The 20,282-nt window shown below is 37.3% G+C and overlaps 4 protein-coding genes across 17 annotated transcripts in view; 2 read left to right on the top strand and 2 right to left on the bottom strand.

Moving 5' to 3' along the window:
• immp2l (inner mitochondrial membrane peptidase subunit 2) overlaps positions 1–3,491 on the top strand; it is a 75,775-nt gene extending 72,284 nt beyond the window's left edge. The window contains exon 6 of the mRNA XM_039658062.2: positions 2,761–3,491. Within this exon, the coding sequence (XP_039513996.1) occupies positions 2,761–2,904 (144 nt within the window). The 3' untranslated portion in view covers positions 2,905–3,491. The remainder of the gene's footprint in view (positions 1–2,760) is intronic.
• A 4,108-nt stretch (positions 3,492–7,599) lies between these two features.
• Positions 7,600–20,282, top strand: part of tmem60 (transmembrane protein 60) — a 41,541-nt gene continuing 28,858 nt past the window's right edge. The window contains exons 1-5 of one of the 10 annotated variants that reach the window (XR_016150723.1): positions 7,600–7,747; positions 8,333–8,785; positions 8,944–9,019; positions 17,381–17,429; positions 17,526–17,590. Coding sequence is in view for 2 of the 10 variants with exons in the window: in XM_039657825.2 (XP_039513759.1) it covers positions 8,370–8,774 (405 nt within the window). In the remaining 8 variants the exon portion in view is untranslated. Of the gene's footprint in view, positions 7,748–8,332; positions 9,351–11,964; positions 12,185–17,380; positions 17,430–17,525; positions 17,591–20,282 lie in introns of those variants that run through there. The other 9 variants (XR_016150722.1, XR_016150720.1, XR_005620328.2 and 6 more) reach the window with 9 other exon arrangements.
• Positions 9,360–16,041, bottom strand: fgl2b (fibrinogen like 2b). Its single transcript, XM_039657818.2, has 2 exons — positions 12,786–16,041; positions 9,360–11,418 (listed from the first exon to the last, which is right to left on the bottom strand). Exons 1-2 carry the CDS (start codon positions 16,000–16,002, stop codon positions 10,715–10,717), a joined length of 3,921 nt encoding a protein of 1,306 aa, XP_039513752.2. The 5' UTR covers positions 16,003–16,041; the 3' UTR covers positions 9,360–10,714.
• The window catches only part of erc1a (ELKS/RAB6-interacting/CAST family member 1a), a 30,703-nt gene continuing 29,573 nt past the window's right edge, over positions 19,153–20,282 (bottom strand). For all 5 annotated transcript variants that reach the window (XM_039657823.2, XM_039657819.2, XM_039657821.2 and 2 more), the window contains one exon: positions 19,153–20,210. The gene's annotated coding sequence lies outside the window, so the exon portion shown is untranslated. The remainder of the gene's footprint in view (positions 20,211–20,282) is intronic.

The raw sequence follows: 20,282 nt of genomic DNA, 5'->3' as shown, positions 1-20,282 counted from the left end.
CCACAGGTGAAAACTGCAGTTTCAAAGGATGTTTTCTGAAAGCCACCACCGTAGGCAGATTCAGCCACAAATAGATGTGGTTATAAAAAATTCAACAAAAAGACAAAGATTGCCACTTTCTGGGGACTTTGTTAACAGCCTTGGTGTGCTTGAATACCCCAATAGAGATTGAGGTATTACTGGTTCTTTGATAATGCTTGATGCATGACTCCTCAGATACATTATTGAACAGAGAAGTGGTTCCTTCTCCCATTTCAACCATGTGACATCTCACTATGTCGGTACATCAAGATTCGTCCTTGAACGGTTTAAATGTTGGGTTTTGCTTACTTGGACTGAGAAAGAAAAACAAATGGCCCTGTCTGTTAAGTCACTGACTCAGCATGATTTTGTTGCGTACCTTAAGTACTCGCTGAGGTTTGTCCTCGGGCAGATTTTTAATGATGCTTCTTGTCAGAAAGCAAATGAATACGGTTCTCACTGAACCACATACATTCTAGGTCTCTTTTATTATTGTTTCTCATCCATTACCCGAAACGCATTCTGTTCTCTCCAAAGACCGGCCAGAACATGCAAGGGAGGGAAATTTGGTGGAAAAAACATCAAGTTTTAAATTACTATGCAAATACACTTGTTGGATGGTTCAGGCAATTGCCTTCACTTTTATCAGCAAAGACTGCGCTTTTACCTTGACTTGATGTATAATAATGGAGCGAGATGTGTCTGTTTACGTGTGTATGGAGGGAAAACCGTGTCTGTTTTTTTTTCAATGCCCTTTTCTTTCTGAGAATTTAGATAATCTTTAATTCTGCGTTGGCTTCTAATGTTGTTGTTTGAAGTATTTTTATTCTAAAAATACTGACAAGACTCCAGCGTTTCCCAAAGCACTGATTGAAAGTCGGGTCACACAATCCTGACCGTGTTTATTTTGCCCACTAAACGGCGAAATGTCAAACGGATTCGACTCAGACGTCCAGTTTTTGGAATTAAAGCAATAGTTCAGCCAAAAATGTAAATTCTGTCATCGTTTAGCCTGTAGGTTTTAGCCTCACAGGGCTGTAGGACTTTCTCCTTGTTCACTTTTTCAACCCCTTCTGTCCTGATTTCATCGAGGGGAGGGTCTATGGGCGGGTAAATCTGTTTTTTTCCCCATATCTTTAAATGTAAAATCACGGCGAACGCTGTGAGAGTGTGTTAGACATCAGGAATGGTGAGAGAACATGTGCTTTACGTTTTCATCTTCAAATCAAACTTAGATCTCCAGCCAATATCTGGCTATAAATCCCATATTTCCATAATGTTTACACGTTAGCTCAGTAGGCGGAGAGTAGGCGTCTTTTGCAGCGGTTTCGACCACGCTATGAAAGCAATCCAGTCAAATGCGTTTTGGACTACCTCTGCAAGTGGTCGAAAGATGACAAGCTCAAAACGTTTTAGACCCCGTTTACATTTGTAATCTATTTAGCGTCGTCCACTTCGATCGATTAGAGCGCATCTTTACACCAGGTGTAAACATGGCCTAGGTTCAAAACTGGTGACGGTTAACAGGTTTATCAAAACTATTTAGACAAGTGAAAAAGATATCAACAATGTTATCTTTACCATGTAAGGACATAGTAAGATTTTCATGTTTTTGTTCAGTTTAATTTGAAAATGGCAAAGCAAATATCTATCAGTTTATTACTATTTAACTATTTACTATTTTGCTATTTATTTATTATTTAAAAAGCCTAAATTTGACATCAAAATTGTACTGCCTCAAGCAACCAACCCAGATAGCATACTGACATTTAATCAACGTGGAAACGACATTTCTCACGACATAGAAACAACGTTGATCTGGCATTGTTTTGCTCATCGAATTAACGTTGAACCAACGTCAGACGCGCCATTCTTCAAAACTAACGGAAAATCAACTTGAAATCAAAATCGTTTGAACGTTAGGAAAGCAAACCAATTGCGTCAATTTTCAGTTAGTTTTGAAGAATGGCGCGTCTGACGTTGGTTCAACGTTAATTCGATGAGCAAAACAATGCCAGATCAACGTTGTTTCGATGTCGTGTTTCCACGTTGATTCAATGTCAGTTTGCTATCTGGGAAGTCTATCCGTTAAATTCCTTTAACACAAACTCACAAAGACACTTGATTATGATGATCTATTTGTTTAAAGTAAAAAAAAAAGTCATTCATAGGCCTAATATTTATACTGTCGTTGTACTTTTCCCGTCCTGTTTTATGAAGGCCCTCCCACTTGAACATTTCTAGCCATAAAAAATGACCCCAAAAAATCCCACAAGAAATTAAAACTTTACTAAAATAATTCTAGACTGGTAAAATTCTTCTCAGAGCTTCTCTATAGCATTTTAAACTTGTATTGCGGTCTCGCCATGCTGTTAAACCCAAAGATTTGTGAGGTCTGTATCATCCCCTGCGGGTGAGAACATTATCACCCCTTCAAGTCCCTCCAAACCTCGCAGGTATTTACAATACCCCCCAAAGCAAAGGTTTTTTGGGAGCTTGTTGGAATGTCTCCCATGTCCTTCTGGCTATAAAAATCAATGAGGTCCTGTTCTCTTCTAGCTAGAGATATATTGCTTCGTATTCACTAGATGAGAAAAGCATCTAATTCTTGTTCCAGTTGGTTCTCTTTGTTAAACCACAGCCTATCAAAAGCCACTTTCTCCTTTAGAAATCGACTGTTTTGTTTGACTTTATAGAGGTTTTAATGGTAGTTTATCTTGATGATTGTGATCTACGCAGGTTTCCCTGGGTCTTATCCACGGCCGGGCGTCTCACATCATCTGGCCTCCCAGTCGGTGGCAGCGGATCGAGCCGTCTGTCCCCTCAGACCGAAGACCACTGTTAAACTGGAATGGAGCAACGGACGACAGTAATGATGACTGAAATGAAGGACATCCATAAATTCAGTAAATGCAAAGTCATGTGTTGTGGAATATAGAGATGTTCTTGAAATCATGTGGGTCAAATTTGATCCTAAGAAAGACTATGCAGTTTTTAGTCCCAGTTTAGGCAGATATTGTCAGTTGTACATATTCTTCACTGTTTTTGACCGGTCTGTGCCAGATTGATGATCAAATGACACACAGATAAAGGCTAAATATATTATACACTTTTTAGTAATAATCACAAATGATTTATTTCTAAAGGTCAACGTTATATATGGTTTGTAACATGGATAAATAATCACTATCACAGACAGAACTCCATTACTAACATGCAAAATAGACTGATTATCAGCAAGTTAAACTTATTTAATTTAATGAAATTAATTAATTAAGAAATTAATTCTTCAAAAGTCTTAAGTCACATGATCTTTCAGAAATCAATCTGTTTATTTGGTGCTCAAGAAACATTTCTTATTATTGTCAATGTTGAAAACAGTTATATATTATTTTTGTGTAAACTAGTTTTACTGTCACTTTAATGTTTAATGCATTCTTGCTGAATAAAAGTATTAATTTCTTCCAAAACTAATCTTAATGAACTCACATTTGAATGGTAGTGTATGTTAACTGATTAACCGAAAATTGCTATTTAGTAAAAAATATACTCACACACGGACACATATATAGCCTATATATGCATATACAGTTGTGGTCGGAATTATTGGCATATATACACTTACCCATTTTTCAAACCTATCTTAGGGAGCACAAGATCCATAGAAAAATGCAGCCATTTGTGCTTTTACATTGGATCTGTGCAGATGAAAATACTTCATACATAGTACAGAGCAGGTGGATAGAGCAGATATGACAAAAGCAGAGGATTATATAATATTATACATGTGTGGGTTAATATACAAGTGACTAATAAAAGAAAATGCTCTTAAACTTGTGAAAACTTGATGTGGTAATAGTCTGTATGGCAGCTATTTGCAACTTCTGAAACATTTACTAAGTCAAATGAATCCTCTGCTTTTGTCACATCTGCTCTATCCACCTGAAGTATTTTCATATGCACAGATCCAATGTAAAAGCACAAATGGCTGCATTTTTGTATTGATCTTGTGCTCCCTAAGATAGATTTGCACTTAAATGCTATAGCTATGAATTTTCCCATTGCTCTAAGACAGCCTTCCTCGAGGAGGTCGAACATCATGCAAGACTAAACTCGATAGGATTTAATGTGAGTGGCCACAGGTCAATACGGATATTCGCACAAGGCTGTGACGAGTTCAATGGCTGTCAAACATAAATCAACACAGACAGCCCTAGAGCTAAAGTACGCTGGGGAATAGACACAAATCTTAGGATACTGCCGGAACCGAAGATAATGGAGCCGCAGCCATCCTTTATTTTAACGGCGTATGTGCGTGTACACGGCAGAAACGTGTTTTTCACGTCTGACATTCTGCGTTCCGGAGTAAATAAGATGTCTTGCGGTGGTGACGAAGCATGATTTCAATATCAAGCTTTTAATCTTGTCTAGAAGGACACGGTAAATGAGCATGTCATAGCAACCTATTTCAGTGCCCACAAAGCTCTTCAGAGAGGAAGCAATTTCTCATTGAACATGACAACCACATTACATACCCACAAGAGGAAATTGAAGCCCCAAAATTGAATTTACCTTATACAGAGTCAAAGAGATGTGAGCTTTCACATGTTGATGTAAATGCAATCGGAATTGTGCATGTTTCACGTGAAGCTTTGGGCTGATACATTTAGTTTACATCATGTTTTTTTATGTTTTAAATGGGTTTATGATGTTGGGTGGACTGTCCCTTTAAATTTCCTTTTCGTAGACATTGAATTTTGTCATGCCACATGTTCAGGTTAGAATGGCAAACTGTTTACTTTGTTGCTAAAATACACTCAAAAACAGATGAAAAAGTCACAAAGATCAGATATATTTGGGATGCAGTACTTTAGGGAATGTTTTTTTTATATATATTTACTGCACAGCTGTGTGCTTGGCACTGGAATGTAAAGGACTCTATCTTTAATTTGAAATATATTAATATTCAGAGTCAATGCATAAAGATGTACCAGACTGCAGAAACAAATTATGCAAAAAAAAAAGAGATAAGGATAATCTTTTCTCGACCCTCAGAGCCACCATTTTAAAATGATTACAGTTCTTATTAGAAATACCAGAAAAGGCTGTATAAACTATAAGTCAAAAGTTGTAAGTTATTACGATTTTTTTTTTATGTTTTTGAAAAAGTCTCTTATGCTAACCAAGGCTGCATTTATCTGAAATAATCATAATAATAAAAATAAAGTAAAAACTAATTTAACTATATTTTAAATCGTAATGTATCGTGACATCTATGCTAAATTTTCAGCATCATTACCCCAGTCTTCAGTGTCACATGACCCTTCAGAAAGAGTTGCTGCTCAGTTATTATCAATCATTATTAGTGTTGGGGGGTATATTACAAGTAACCCGAGTTACATCATCAGATCACTTTTTTTTAACGAGTAACGCATTACTTTTTAAATTTACAACAAATAATATCTCTGTTACTTATGCATCCAAAGGTGGATGTTATACTTACTTGTTCAGAATCTGAATGCCAGTATCCACACCGGCGCAGTGACTGACAGCCTCAAAACATTGGATTCATCCGCGCTGTGCCGTGGCACAACCCACGTAAAGTTGATAACGCCGCGAGTAACTGCAATTCCAGATTTCGAACAGAGATGGAGACAAAGATAAAAAAACTACGGACTGCAGCTTTAATTAATGCTAAATCATGTATTTAACCTGTCTTCATTAAGCTATGCGTAAATTTGTATTTCCATCAGCCTGAGGCTTTTTCATTTCACTTTTGGTGTGAAAGAGCCTTTACATTTGTAAAAAAAAAAAAAAAAAAAAAAAAAACTTTTATTTATTTATTTACTTAAAGACAGACATGCAAGCCCAGCCCAGGTGAGAAAAAGTAACGCAAAATTAATGTAACGCATTAAGTAACCTCCCAAAAATAATACATATTCGTTTACTATGCAAGACAACGCAGATTTATGCAATAAATCTTCATAATGGAGTAGAAGACCAGAACACGTGTGTGTTCCAGACGTGTGTGTGAGGCTGAAAGTTTTGCATCCTCTTAAAGAGGCAGTGGGATGCTTTTCCAGCTCTCTATTCACTCATGATATGGCAACAGGCTGCAGATTCAGACTGACCCAATTAAAACCCCGTCCTCAGCTCAGGGCCGCAAGGCAGCTTGCAGTTGTGTGGTTTCACAGATAAGCAACAGAGCAAAGAAGCCGCTGTATTATAACCTGGCTTTTGTGCTGACATCCCCTTAAGGCCTCAGTAATGGCAGCCACAACAGGACATTTGCAAAGGGTAATAAGCTCATTAACTGATTCAGAATGCATGTGGATTTTTGTATGCAATCGGTGCACACTTTGCATCTTCTTGTCTGGACCCTAGGGCATTTTTGAAAATAGGTGATTGTAATAATATATTGGAAAATAGTGGTTTTTGATGGTTGTCTCAGGTGTGGCATCATTTCGAGATAAATCTTAAAAGTTTTCTCTCCTGCTGGGGGTGTGAAGTTGAACCTTCTGTCTTTCATTGCATAGCAATTAAAGAGCAGGGAGAAATGCTCCATTACAGGTCAAAATTGAAGTCGGCATGAAACAGAAATTGTGATAGTCTTTTATCCCCTAGAGAAACGGCTTCTTGAAGAAAATAAAATGTTTTTATCCATCTGGAATTGATTGGATGGTTGTGGTTTGCTATTGGTGCACATCTCATTTGAGTGACAGGATCCCGCCCTCACGCCAGTAAACACATCATCAGAGAAGAGAAGAATCGATTATTTTATTTAAAGATTATGAGGTACATGAAAAAATTTTAAATGATGTGCACGGCTAAATTTATTATTAGTAGCCTACTGCAATATTCCATTAAAAAAACAAGATTGTCGATTATGATTTCATGGGGACTTTAAAGCAAAATGCAATTCCTATATTTTATTGGGATATTGATTCATGTAAATTCTTTCGATGGTATATTCATCTCTCTAAAGCAGTTTGCTACCAGCAGAATCTGTTTAACAAGTTTAAAATAGTGAAGCAGTGCCATCTTGAGGCTGAATGGAGACATCAATGGTGGTTTTTAGTAACATTCTTAGCATTCAAGTGTTGTTTTTTGTTTGTTTTTTGCTATTCTCCTGCTTAGTGCTATTTTCTTTAAAAGGAAAATTAGATTTAAAAAAAAGCTGGTAGACCATCTAACAAGAAGACTATTTGTGGAAAAGGACCAAAGTTGTGTCGTAATTTACTCACCCTCATGTTGTTCCAAACCTGTATGAGTTTCTTTCTTCTGTTGAACACAAAATAAGATATTTAGAAGAATGATGGTAACCAAACAGTTGACCATAGTATTTTTTTTTCTTCTTCCTCTTCCTATGCTAAGATGGAATGCAATGGGTGCTGTCAACTGTTTGGTTACCCATTCTTCAAAATATATTATTTTTTGTTCAACAGAAGAAGGAATCTCACTAATGTTTTGAAACAACATGAGGGTGAGTAAATTATGATAGAATTTTCATTTGTTGGGTCAACTATCCCCACTCGCTGGCCGGTGTAATACGCGTCCTCCAGGCCGGTAGGTGGCGCTGCGCACACTCAACTTAGTCCTTTTAGAGAAGTTGTTTTGAAAACGTCTCTCTTCTGTACAGTAGCGGTGTTCATGGTGTTCATACAGTGGGGAAAGGGATTCAATCGTCTTTCTAACCAAAAGGCCAGCCGGGTTGTCTTCATCATTGGTAAGTTTTTTTTTTTCCCAATGCGTTTTTTTGTCTTTTCTCGGGTTTGTCCTCATACAATGAAAAGAGGCAGTCCGGTTTGTCCATGCTAGGTTTGTGCTAGTAATAAACACATCATTTATTTTGAGAATGTTTCAGGATAGGACAATTAAGATAAAATATAGATTAAATAAAGCAAATGTTCGTTTATTAGTGAGACAGCACATCTGTGAGCCTTACGTGTCAATTACAGTTTGGTGGGTCGTTACAACTATATTAACTTGGCGATACTAACGTTAACTGTTACTAAAACAGTTTAAAATTGAGTAAATCGTTGACCACTGGCCATTGCAGTGTTTTAAGATATGATTATGAATGTTTTATTGTTAAACTTAATCTAAGTTAGTGAAAATGCAGATTTAATAAATATAATATTTAATACATCTTATATTTCTCAGCGTAACATCAATTGAAAATGGAAATTATTGAACATTTTAATGACTAATAATAATATGAATAATGTGAAATGATTAAATCAAAAGCAGCTCCACAAGATGAAATGAACTGAATTTTTGGCATGTAATAATTTTTTTTTTTTTTTTTCAGATCAGCCTGTTGCTGTGCCCTTAGGCCAGCGTCTCAAATGAACATGTCCCTTGCTCAAAGAGTCCTCCTGACATGGATCTTCACACTCATCTTCCTAATTATGCTGGTCCTCAAGTTAGACAAGAAGATCACCTGGAGCTGGTTCCTCATCTTCCTTCCTGTCTGGACCTTTGATCTTATTCTCCTTCTCATGCTCATTGTCAAAATGGCAGGCCGCTGCAAGCCGGGGTTCGACCCTCGCAACGGGACGGAGAACTTGAAGAAGCGCGTGTGGTACCTCGTGGCCATGCTGCTCAAACTGGCGTTTTGTCTGACTCTCTGTGCCAAATTAGAGAACCTAATGAACATCTTGGTGAGCTCGGTTTGCATCCCTCTGTGGGCTCTGCTCATCGGGGCCATGGTGGAGCTGGGCTACAACGTTTTCCACTTCAGAAGAGACTGAACATATGAACGGTACTCTTTGAAAGCCAGCAGAGAAGTCTTTACTGTATTCTTCAGGAGTAAAATCATCTTGAAAGTAGATGTTATTCATAAGTAAGGGAATATATAGCGGACAATAAGAATGTACAGCTATTTAAAGCTCTTTATCAGGAATTGCTTGTTTCTTTCAGGCTCAAGGATGAAGCTGAATAGCCTACGTTTCGTGTTCACAATGATGCAGGGAGGTTAACAAATTTTGGCTCAGTGGTGAGTTTCCACTCAGGTGACAGAAATGACTGATTGTGAATGTTGCTTAGAATATTTATTGCATTTTAGTGAAACACTGAGATCATTAGCAGCACACCATAATGGACATTTGAAAAATAACAGGTAACGTGCTGCACACACACTGTTTTTTCAACTAGTACTGTAACACAATGTGGTTTGCTAATGGAAAAGACGTATGGTGTATAATTTATAAGTCTGTCTGTCTTAATCATACACTTATTCGTTTTGCGTCGCAGAACTCGCGTAATACATGTTTACGAAATTTTATTTTCTCTTGAGAGTGTGTAAATAATAAAAAGAAATAATAACATCCTTGTGATTAAAAGATACACATTTCTTTTATTTACGACAGCTTTGTTCCATCCATAAGTGCATAGTTATATTTACAGATGTTTTCATGATCATCCAGAGGTGTTAAAATTCAGCGCACAACTTTCAATTTTTCTTGAGATTAGAAATCTGTATTATAACTTGCTTTGTTGTTAAATTTCATTATTTATTCAGTAAATTTTAAGTAATTATGATCCTTTTTTACTGAATTTGAAATTTCCTCTTATTAGAAAGAATTGTCTGTACAATGTACTTTTGGGGGTTTACAATTACAATGTTTGAAAATAACACTTAAACTGAAAATAATTGAAAATTACAGATGCTTTAATTCAGCTATTAAAAACTGACAATAAATAGTGCATATATCCATGTAAACATAATTATGAATTGGCCCAGACCTACAACCATTTTGGTATTTTCTAAGTAAAAAAAAAATGTAAAAGTAGCAGAATCTGTAAATAGCATTGTTTTATGCAATACAGTATTTATAAAGCAACACAAGAGGGCTCAGTTGTGTAAACTAATGCATGTGTACAGTTCAAAAAACAACATAGATACAGAAACATTTTGTCAATGTTAATTCAAATTCCGACAATTTACTATTATACATCAGTAACACAAGAGTGTACTTTACTTACAGGGGTGGTAAAAGTACTCAAAAGTTATACTCAAGTAAAAGTATAAATATCTAAATAAAAAATTACTCCAGTCAAAGTAGAAAGTCCTCCATTCAAACATCACTTGAGTAAAAGTACAAAAGTATCCGATTTGAAACGTACTTAAGTACCGAAAGTAAAAAGTAAATATTCAAATTAACTGTAAATATCAATAATTAAGCAGATCAATTGTTTTGCGAGTGTTATGCAATGTTTTATTTAAACAAATGATAAGATTAGATACTGCAATTAAGAATTTGTTAGTTAGCTGTTTACAAGGCATTTTGTTAGCTAGCTGTTTCAATATGAAATCACTTGGCTAACAATAGTAACATTAAAGCAACACTAAAGAACTTTTCCTCTGCGGTCGCCCTACAGGTTGGAATAGTCCGTTACCGCTGTTGTAAATTATTTAGCCTACCGCAGCCTACTGCCGTGCACTGTTTATCCACTGTGTATCCAGAACCGGCTTTAGAGTGAATGTTGTCCAATTGTAACGCTTGCCGTAAAGTCAAATTTGTAGTTTTTTTTACAAAAAAACGCAACCCGATCAGGCAAACTTATATAATGTGAAGTGAAAGTAGATGCAAATAAAACATACTCAAGTAAAGTACAGATCCCCGAAAAAACTACTTAAGTAAAGTAACAGAGTATTTTTACTTTGTTACTTACCACCACTGTTTACTTATTAGTTTGCATAATGTTTAGGTCTTATCATCATTCGAACAGTCTTAAAAGATTGTCTTTCATTGGTTGGGTAATATTCCATTGTAATGTTGTGCCACGTACCCCAAAATATCCCATTACGTACCCCTTTGTACTTGGATTGATAATATTTCCCATTTAAGTTTGCAGACATGCATGAATCAAACCACCAGCCAGAGCTGTAATAGGCCCCACAGTTTCCAGAGGGATACTGGTCATTGTCTCTGTCTGGTGTGGTAAAAAGCTTCTGGTCATGATTGAATTTATTACTGAACTGCATGGCATTACCGGCTGTACCGGAATAGCCACCGATGGACAGGCGGTATTGTTGGCTTTCATTGGCTACATGGAAGTGCTCATAATGGGCATATTCTCTGACACCCTCAACGTCTTCGAGTTCTATTCGCAATGACATGTTTTTTGCTTTTGTCAGCAAGTGAATCTTGTCATTGCCAAGCCAAAACTCCCCTATTAGTTTACCAAATCCATTCTTGTACTCGTCCCAGGTGCGATTGAAGCTTGTGCTGCCGTCAAAACGGTGCTGAATCAATGTCCAGCCCCCACCAGAGGTCTCCATGTCACAGAAAACAGGAAACGTGCTGTTTTTCGGCCGCGGCGTAACTCTGTATACACTATTCCTTTGCGATTTCGTAATGTAGTCAGCGCAGTCTTGTGCAGGTCCTTTTTCTGTTGGCAATAAAAATGATGTTAGGTTACCTCACCCTCTGTTGATGATAAATGCTATCATAATGTGTAAACAACCTAAGTCTGCATGCTTACATTTGGTTAAACATCTTATGGAGGATTTATTTTCCAATTGTCATCTAAAGAACTATAGAAGCCTGTAAGGTTTTTTGTTGTTATAAAACTGCTTTGAAACCAGATTTATTTTGTAAACCACAATACAAATTGGGTTGAAACATTCAGCTGAAATCTGGATCATATTCATTTTTAAAGGAAAACAGAGCAAGATGCACTGAAATTATCTATCCCCAACAAAAAAAAAAAAAAAAAAAACTGCACTCGGTAGATAATTCTTAATATTTAATTTAAGAGATATACTAAGGCTGTTTTATACATGAAAATGTGGAACATCCCATGAGCAACGAGGCCAATTTTTTTCATCCAATCACTGGACATGCATATTTAAGCAAGGGATGGTACTGAACTTATAGTCTTAATGGATTAATTATGCTTTGCTCTAAAGTTTTTGACTTTGACTCTTTCCTCAAGCTCAACAAAGACACCACATCCTGATACATCAGACAAAAGACGCCTACAGCTGGTCCTCTTCACAAAAACCACAACATCTGCTACTCAGATGAGGATCCATATCCACTTATCCCTGCTATGGAGAATTTTGGAATCCTATCACACGATCAAGATAAAGTGCAGGGTCACAGAACGTGTTACACTGTAAAAACGAATACGATTTATCTAATCAAAAAAAATGTGGCAACAGATTACAAGCAATATTATTAATTAAATTAAACAAATTAGAATTGTGTAATAATTAATCAAATTAATAGCTTAAAAATTAACCACTTAAAATGAGTAAAACTTACACCAATCTAAGTCACCATTACACCATTTGGGTGTAAACTTTACTCTTTTTAAATGGTTAACTTTTAAGGAATTAAATTGATTAATTATTACTCAATTCTAATTTGTTAAATTTAATTAAGAATATTGCTTGTAATCTGTTGCCACAATTTTATTGATTAGATAAAGCATATTAATTTTTACAGTGGATAAAATTATTATTATTATAAAATAATACAATTATTATTATTGCTTTTACCTGTAGTCAATTTTGAAGATGTGTCCCTGCATTTGCACTCTCCTAAAACCTTGAGTGTAATCTATACATACATAGTCATAGTGACTTATTTCACTATACTCTAAGCTTTATGTCAAATAAACAAGCACTACTGCCATACTCTAAACACTCTGGAGTGCTTTTGTTCAGCGTTAAATAAAAGTAAATAATCCTTCAACTTGGAAAAAAACGTAACAATTAACAACCGGGGTTTGGGGTTGAGAAAATTCCTTACCTCTTTCAGAGTTCAATGGAGGCCTGGTCTGGGTTGTAGACTTTGGGCTTGGTGTAGTGTTGCAATCACTGAGGCAGGTGCTGTTGATCTTTTTCTCTACTTGCTCTCTTTCTGTTACCTCACCCTTGACTGCATGTGATTTAAATCCCATAGCTGTGTCCTCAGGGCTGAGTGAGAAAAGCTTTGAGCCTTTAATTTCTTCAACATTTGTAAGCGTTTCCAAAACAACTGGAATTGTGTACCTCCCTTCGCTATAACCATGGTCCATGTCCTCACTATTTGGGTTGGATAATATCTCCCCAGTGTTTTCTTCCAATCTGTCTTTATTAAATTTAGTAAGTTCCAGTTCTCTTGTTGCTCCGATATTTTCAAAGCTTATGGGTGTATCCTGGCTGACATTTTTAGCCATTTCACCTTGTATGTTTGTCACTCTACGAATGTTTTTTGTACCATCTTTATGGTCTGTGTCTGTAAAAGAGAGCGTTGAGGTTGTGAATTGAGTTGATCCTGGTTTCTCTCTCTGTAAGGTGGATGCAGTTGGCCTTTTATTCCCACTGCTGGTCTTTTCCACTTCAGATTGGTGTTGACTGCTGGTATCAGTGGTTCCCAAACTAAATATCTTGCTTTCTTTCCCATCAATAGGTGAATTTGATACTCCACTTTGAGTTTTAGAGTCTTCTGCATGGTCCCCAATGTTTGATATCAACACAGTCTCACCGTTGTCTCCAATTTGGTACTTATCTTCTTGAACCATATCCAAATCTTGTACGTCACCTGCATTTTGAATCTCTGATTGTGATTTTGACTCTGTAATGTTGTATTTTAACCAATGATTATCCAATACGTTTGACCTCGTCACCTGCGGGATGTGTTTGATTTCTTCTTTTTGTTCTTGTTCTTGTTCTTGTTCTACAGTAGATGTTGTAGCAGTGGGACTGAAGAATTGAGTCACTGTGCTTACCTTTGTCTTTAAGCCTCGGTTTATATTTGTCTCAGTTTGAGAGATTGGCTTCCTCATGTAACTTTGTTTTATAATTCCAGTGCCATTTTTCCTGGCTATTTTGCTGCCTCGGACAGGAATGGACATCTTTGAAGGTACTCTAATAGTCCTGTTTCCTGACAGTTTGTTTATAATATTAGGTTGTCTTAGTTTGGGGCCTCTAGGTGAAATCACAGTTCTTGGATGTATCTCAGGTTGTCTTAGTAGGTTTGGCATCACATATCTTGTGTTGTCTGGACTTACTTCATGTATCTTGCTGATGTTCTCGCTATTCTTTGCCGGTTCCTCTTCAACTTTAGCTTTGAGTGGAGTTATTGAAATTCTCCTTGTCCCCTGGCCTATCACAGGTGATTGAACTGTACCGGGCAAATTCGCTGTGCTATCTATCAATTTACTCTTTACAGTTGGGACAAGGTTAGGCTTCACTACATCTTTTTCCAACAAGATGGCTTTCCTGTGCCTTGGGATGTCCTCTTTCACTGTCCCTGCACTCTGTGAATCAATGGCGATGTCCTCCTTTGCTGCTTCAATGAACGTTCCTGGCCGTATCTTATCTTTAAGATCTCCTGACAGTGGATTAACTGTCCTTTCATTCAAAGTGATGTCAGCTTTATCTAAAATGGTGGAATCAATTTGTCCATTATTAGTTTCTGTGTTTGGGTTTAGATATTTTTCATTTTCCACCTGTCTGCCTCGGAAAGGCAGGTCCTCTCTATCCACTTTGGAGGTAGTCTCTGCTTCTCTACTAATAACTACCAGACTTTCACTCAGTCCCGCATACTGCTTTTCCTCTTTAAATATGTTTGGCTGTTCAGCTTGCTTTATAACACTAGAGATTGACTTATTTGTGGCTATGGGACTCAAATCTCCTTGGTTTTCTTTACTATGTTTTTTTGGAAGCCTTCCAATCTCAGTCTTGTTTACCTTTCTCAAATCGTCCTCAATAAGTATAGTGACTTGGCTTGCATTTTTCAGGGCATGTCCATCATCTGTTCTGGGACCAGAAACCCTTCCGATGTCTTGTTTGTTCTGGTCATCTGTTGACGGGATCAGTCCACTGATTACACCAGGTTTTTTGTTTGCTGCATGAGAACTTGTTTCCTTTACCCTCATAACGCCACTTCTCACTGGGGAAAATCCAGTCCCTTCTTGCTCAGTCTTGACCGTCATGTCCCCAGCTTGTGGATTAGTCTTCCTCACCAAAGCAGGGTTCTTCAGTCTGTCTTCATTGTTAGCCTTGACAACTCTACTGTTTATGTAGGATCCCTTTGGCCTCAATTGTCCATGTCCTACAGGAAACGTTACAACCCTTCTGTTCCCTGCTGATGCGCTTAAATCCATTCTCTTAGCGTTAGCATCTCTTGAAATGCTGCCTAACCTGTTCTGATCAGGCACATTTTGCACTCTTCTTCTCGCCGCCAGGATGCTACTGATGTTCTTTACATGTCCATACCTGTGGCTGTTTGGCTGTAGTTTCCCATGGGTTGGGAATTGCACAACATCCTTTTTTCTAGGAAGGGATGGTTCCATTAATTCGCTTTGCTTAGGCTTGAGTTCCCTCTCTTCAGGTGTAGGTGAGGCCACCAGTTTGACCTCAGGTATATCCTCTGCTGTATCATCAAGCGAGAGGTTAAATATTTTTACTTCCCTGCTCATCTCAGATCTTTGATCTGTGGTGCCTTGGTTTAGATCAATCCTCTGATCAATGTTCCTTCTCTGACTTTCCAGAATGGACTGATCAAGCCTCTTCACGCCACCCTTGACATTTCCTTCACCTTCTGATGTGTCCCTTTGCGGTAGGGTTGAAGTGAAGATCCGGACAACTTGTTCTCCACTTTGACTTTGTGTCTCCTTGATGCTGAAGTTATGCCTTAGACTTTGAGGTCTCTTTTCCTCTTCTTCGCTGTGGTCCTTCCATTCACCCCTCTCAATAGTATGCCTGTCCTTACATTCTTGGCAGTCCTTCCTCAGCTGGTTCACCACTTCCTTTAGGTTGTGCAGCTCCTTGGCCATTTTGTCCAGCTCCATAAAAGACCTGGGAAGCTGGATTGAGAGAGGAGGGAGGGTGAGTTGATAAGGGCACACGTTCTCCTCGTCCCCGCAGTGCCCCAGGGGATTCAGCTTTACCCATGAAGCGTCCTCTGAGGTTTCTGGGCAGATGTCACACACAGAAAATGCTAACAGGCTTCCCCATATGTAAAATACAGCGAGCCACATTGTGTCCTGTTCGGTGAGCAGGTTGTCAGTGTCGAGGAGTGTGAGAGAGAAGGAACAGGAGGGATTGGAGGACCACCTCCCTTTATAGAAGTACGAGAGCACAGAGAGGGGCGATGCTCTGTGATGACTCTCAACAAAAAGAGTCACAAAGTAACAGCCTCTTTGCAGAACGGTTAACACAATATTGTGTCTTAATAAGCAAAAGCTTATTAAAAAAGGGAATGATTATTGACAATTATTGATTATTGACTTTATTTTAAAAATATATATATTTTTAGATAAATGATTGTGTATAGTATTTTAGGATATATATATATATATTGTCTAAGAAGAATGCAAAAAAGTCTCTTTTTCCCCCCAGTTAAAATGTCTAAAAATACTTAACTCAGAATACATTTAACACTGCGCATACTTGCTTACCCAGAGAATCTATCTTGAATACAGTGTATTTTGTGTTATTGCACAAGCTGTTGAAATATAAACAAGTTTCAAACCAATAAAATATGCTAATGTGATAAGAAAAAATGCACTTGTATTAAAGATACAGCATTAATATCTTGCAAAGTTGCTACTCAATTAAACTGATCTTGATTTAAGGATTTCCAGATTTTAATGAAAAAACAAGATGAAAGTACCTAATTATTATCATGATTGTTATTTTTGCAACGTTTTAATTGCCATGGTGTCTCTGTTTTATGCATACTTGGTTTCCACTGGTCTCTATAAAATGATTACCCTTAGTTTTATTTCGATACATTTGATTGATACATTTGTTTTGATTTCTTGCACTCTGCTCTATGGTTTGTCTTATTATTACAGTCATTGTTGGGTTAGGGTTTTCTTTTCTCTTAAAATTTTGATTTCTCAAAAGACACTGTTGAAATACCAGCAATGTTGTGAATGTACTGTTAAACAGCACACACATTTTATTTTCATTTTTTAACATTATTTCAAGCTTTTTAAACCTATCAGAACTGAGAAGCAGAATGTGATTCGTCAAATTCATTTGTGTTGGCTCACCCTGACCTTTAATCTAAATCACAGTTACGATCAGTCTTTAATCTAGAACATAATGCATTCTCTGCATGTGTCATTTCCTTTCTCACATGTGCAGATATGCATATGTGTGAGAATTATGATGGCAGCAGCTTCTCAACATCCTGCCAATAAAGCAGCATGTCCCACACACAGACATATGCACCCAAGCCACAGAAGTTTCACAGTTGCATTGGAGTTCTAAAACGTGACTAAATGTCTATTCAGATTGGACTGTACTAGGTATTATTTGTGTTTCTTTCACTGTCATTAAACCATGAATTGAACAAGCCTGTATTTTTCCCACAAAACCAATTTTGAACCTGAAAATTACTGCTTTCAGGCATCCTCTGAGAACTAATCCCACCTGGACGGGAGTGTCTGTGATTACGGTATTTATACAGTAATTTATGATGTTGTCAGACATTATTCCTTATTTATTATATCCATATGTTATTTGAATGTAATTTTGACAAACATGTTCTCAGATATTGGGAGATTGCATGACAACAAACAGCTGCCAGGGGTGTTACCAAGATGGCCACCGAGCAGAGTAAGTTGCCTTCAAAGCATTTTGGTAATTTAGTTAAACTGCAGAAATCCAAATCCCATTTGAAAGAGCACATGTATTGACACGCGTCCTTTGTTAACATCAAATGTTGATGTTAAAGAGATGTGGCAACCCCACATCAAACTGAAAATGTCATTACGAGAAATGTTGTAACATTCGTATAAACAATGGAGCCATAGTAGCCCAGACGTTAGGCAAGAGTTGAAAACATTGAGTCCAAGTCTCTCTAATTTCATTAAAAAAAAAAAAAAAAAAAAATCCCCTCACCAATGTTTACAATGTCAACCTGTGTCCAAACAGAATTGATCGTCTTTAAAGAATCCTTTTTTTATAGCGCTCAGCAGTGGATGTATTATGAGTCAACTCCCAGTTTTATTACCGCTAATCAGAAAACCCTTCCCATTTATAGGCAGGACTGTTATTATTTGGTGCCCTTTATGACGTCACCGTTTGAAATCCTTCTGGGATGGTTCAGCCCATCGGTGTCTGTGTAAACACTTGAGATTTTCCATAAACCATCTCACACAAACATTTGACCTGCCGGTTGGGTTCGAGTACCACATTAGTGACTGCTACTCTGACACATTTGCATGATGTAGTAGTGCTTATGTAATTTTGATAAAAGAACAGACAAGTGACTCTCAGACTTTTCTAACAGTTATATAACACTAATGAAGCAAATTCTGTGGGAAACCCAATGCTGAGTGGATTTGATTTGGCCGCTTTTAACCAGATTTTTAAACTGGAGGAGGGACATCTGGAATTGATGGTTACAGTACATCAACAACAGATAACGTCAAGACCGATTGTTTGCATTACAAAAGCCTTGACTTAATTAAACCGTTGGCTAATGCTTGTAAGGATTCATTTCATTGTTGCATGCAATGAGACAGGCGACTTCTTGACTTCAGGCTTTTGTTTCTCGGTGATGAATATCTTGGAATCAATTTAAACAGTTTAATTGTAAATTTGTGCAGGGCTTTAACCCTCCAATCTGCACAAAAGTTGTAATGTAATAAATATGACAAATCAAATATTGGGATCATTGACAGTGTCAGATTAAACCTACATAATTACAGAATCTGAATTTTGGGGTGAACTACTACTGTAGCGATAAGATGAGGGTGAGTGGAAATTTAGTGTAGGCAAGTTTTTGTTAAGTCAGCTGTGATTTAAAACAGATGTTTAGTTACTCTGCCAATCAATGACTTTTCACCGTGGGACACAGAGAGTGTATATTGTACAGAGTAGAACATACAAATCATTTTAATTTCTGAATTTCTTCTCTATTCTTCTCTATTTCTTCTCTATTGGCCACTGCTACACAATAGCTGCAAAAAATACCATCAGATCTCAAAATAAAGCATTTAAAGCTTTCGTCAACCGGACAGCGAAATTTTTGAAAATGTCAGCAAAAACTATAAGTTGCTGTAGCCACGCCCACTGTGACATTTCTTTGGTCCAGAATGTGTATTTATGTTTTGCTTAATGGCGAAATGCATATCCCAACACAAGCAGTAAAAGAAAACTTCAGAGAGTGAAAACACAGATAATACATATTTATATACATACACATTTATACAAATTCAGAACACCCATACCCGTGTCTTTTCTCTTGTTTTCTTTTTAATTGTTTTGTCTTTGCTTTTTTAGTGGACTATCCATCTTTTATTGTAATTTTAATACACGAAGACAATAGGCCACAAATGCAACATAAAAAAATCCACTTTGAGAGAGAGAGAGACACACAATGATATCCATGTTTATGAGAGTACATAAAACCAGCAATGAGCTCTCAGAAACTGGTTATCAGGATATGATATGAAGATATTTGGGAGCCTACAATGTCCTGTCTAAGAGCTGCAAGAAAACAACTATAGTCTCAGTAAGCGAGAACTGTAATTTCTTGCGCAAACCCCTCGATGACTCCTTCATGAGCACTGCAAACTGTTTTCACATGTATTTTATGTCTATTCCGTGTAGCAGCTGTTAATTGGAATTAAAGGACATTTAGAACCTGATTTTTTTCCACCGACTTGGCGTCAGGTGTGACAAATAGACATCACTAACTATAAATGTTTACATCATGCTCTTGAAGGTGTCCTATAGGTCTTCGGTAAAGGGGAAGGGTCATCCATTGAAGTATAACCAGTGCAAGACGCTACAGTACCTAAACGCAGAATAGACTGGGGTCCGACAGTCTTAATACTGAGTGCAGTTAAATTAGCATAACACTTTTTTAATTGTTTAACGACAGTTTGGCATTCAGTTATGTTTATATAGCACCACCCATTGATCAGGTTAACATTCTAAATTTGTTTTTTTTTTTACTCAACCATGATGACATATCAAGAGAACGAAATTAAAATTGCATTCACGACTCAACTAACACTGCATATTTTCAATGCTGCACCAGTATTAAGACTACAGACTGTTACAGACTCTTTGAGGGCTCCGGTTTAGTTCAGGTGAGAGGTGAGGGCAGAGAGACAGTGGAGGAAGCTGAAGGGTTTCATCAGGGCCAGTTAGGTTCTGGAGGTCCAGTGCAGGGTCCAAGGATCCTAACTGCAGCTCCACACTGACGCACCATCCCAGGCTCCCACTAAAACCCAAAAAGGATTACAAACTTGTGAATCAAATCATATGCAAAACGTTTTGATTCAAGTTTTCATTT

The sequence above is a fragment of the Pimephales promelas genome, chromosome 25 (assembly GCF_988280905.1).
Source record: "Pimephales promelas chromosome 25, fPimPro1.hap1.1, whole genome shotgun sequence".
Lineage (NCBI taxonomy): Eukaryota > Metazoa > Chordata > Actinopteri > Cypriniformes > Leuciscidae > Pimephales > Pimephales promelas.
The sequence above is the reverse complement of the archived record's forward strand: the minus strand, read 5'-3'. Positions and strand labels throughout refer to the sequence as shown.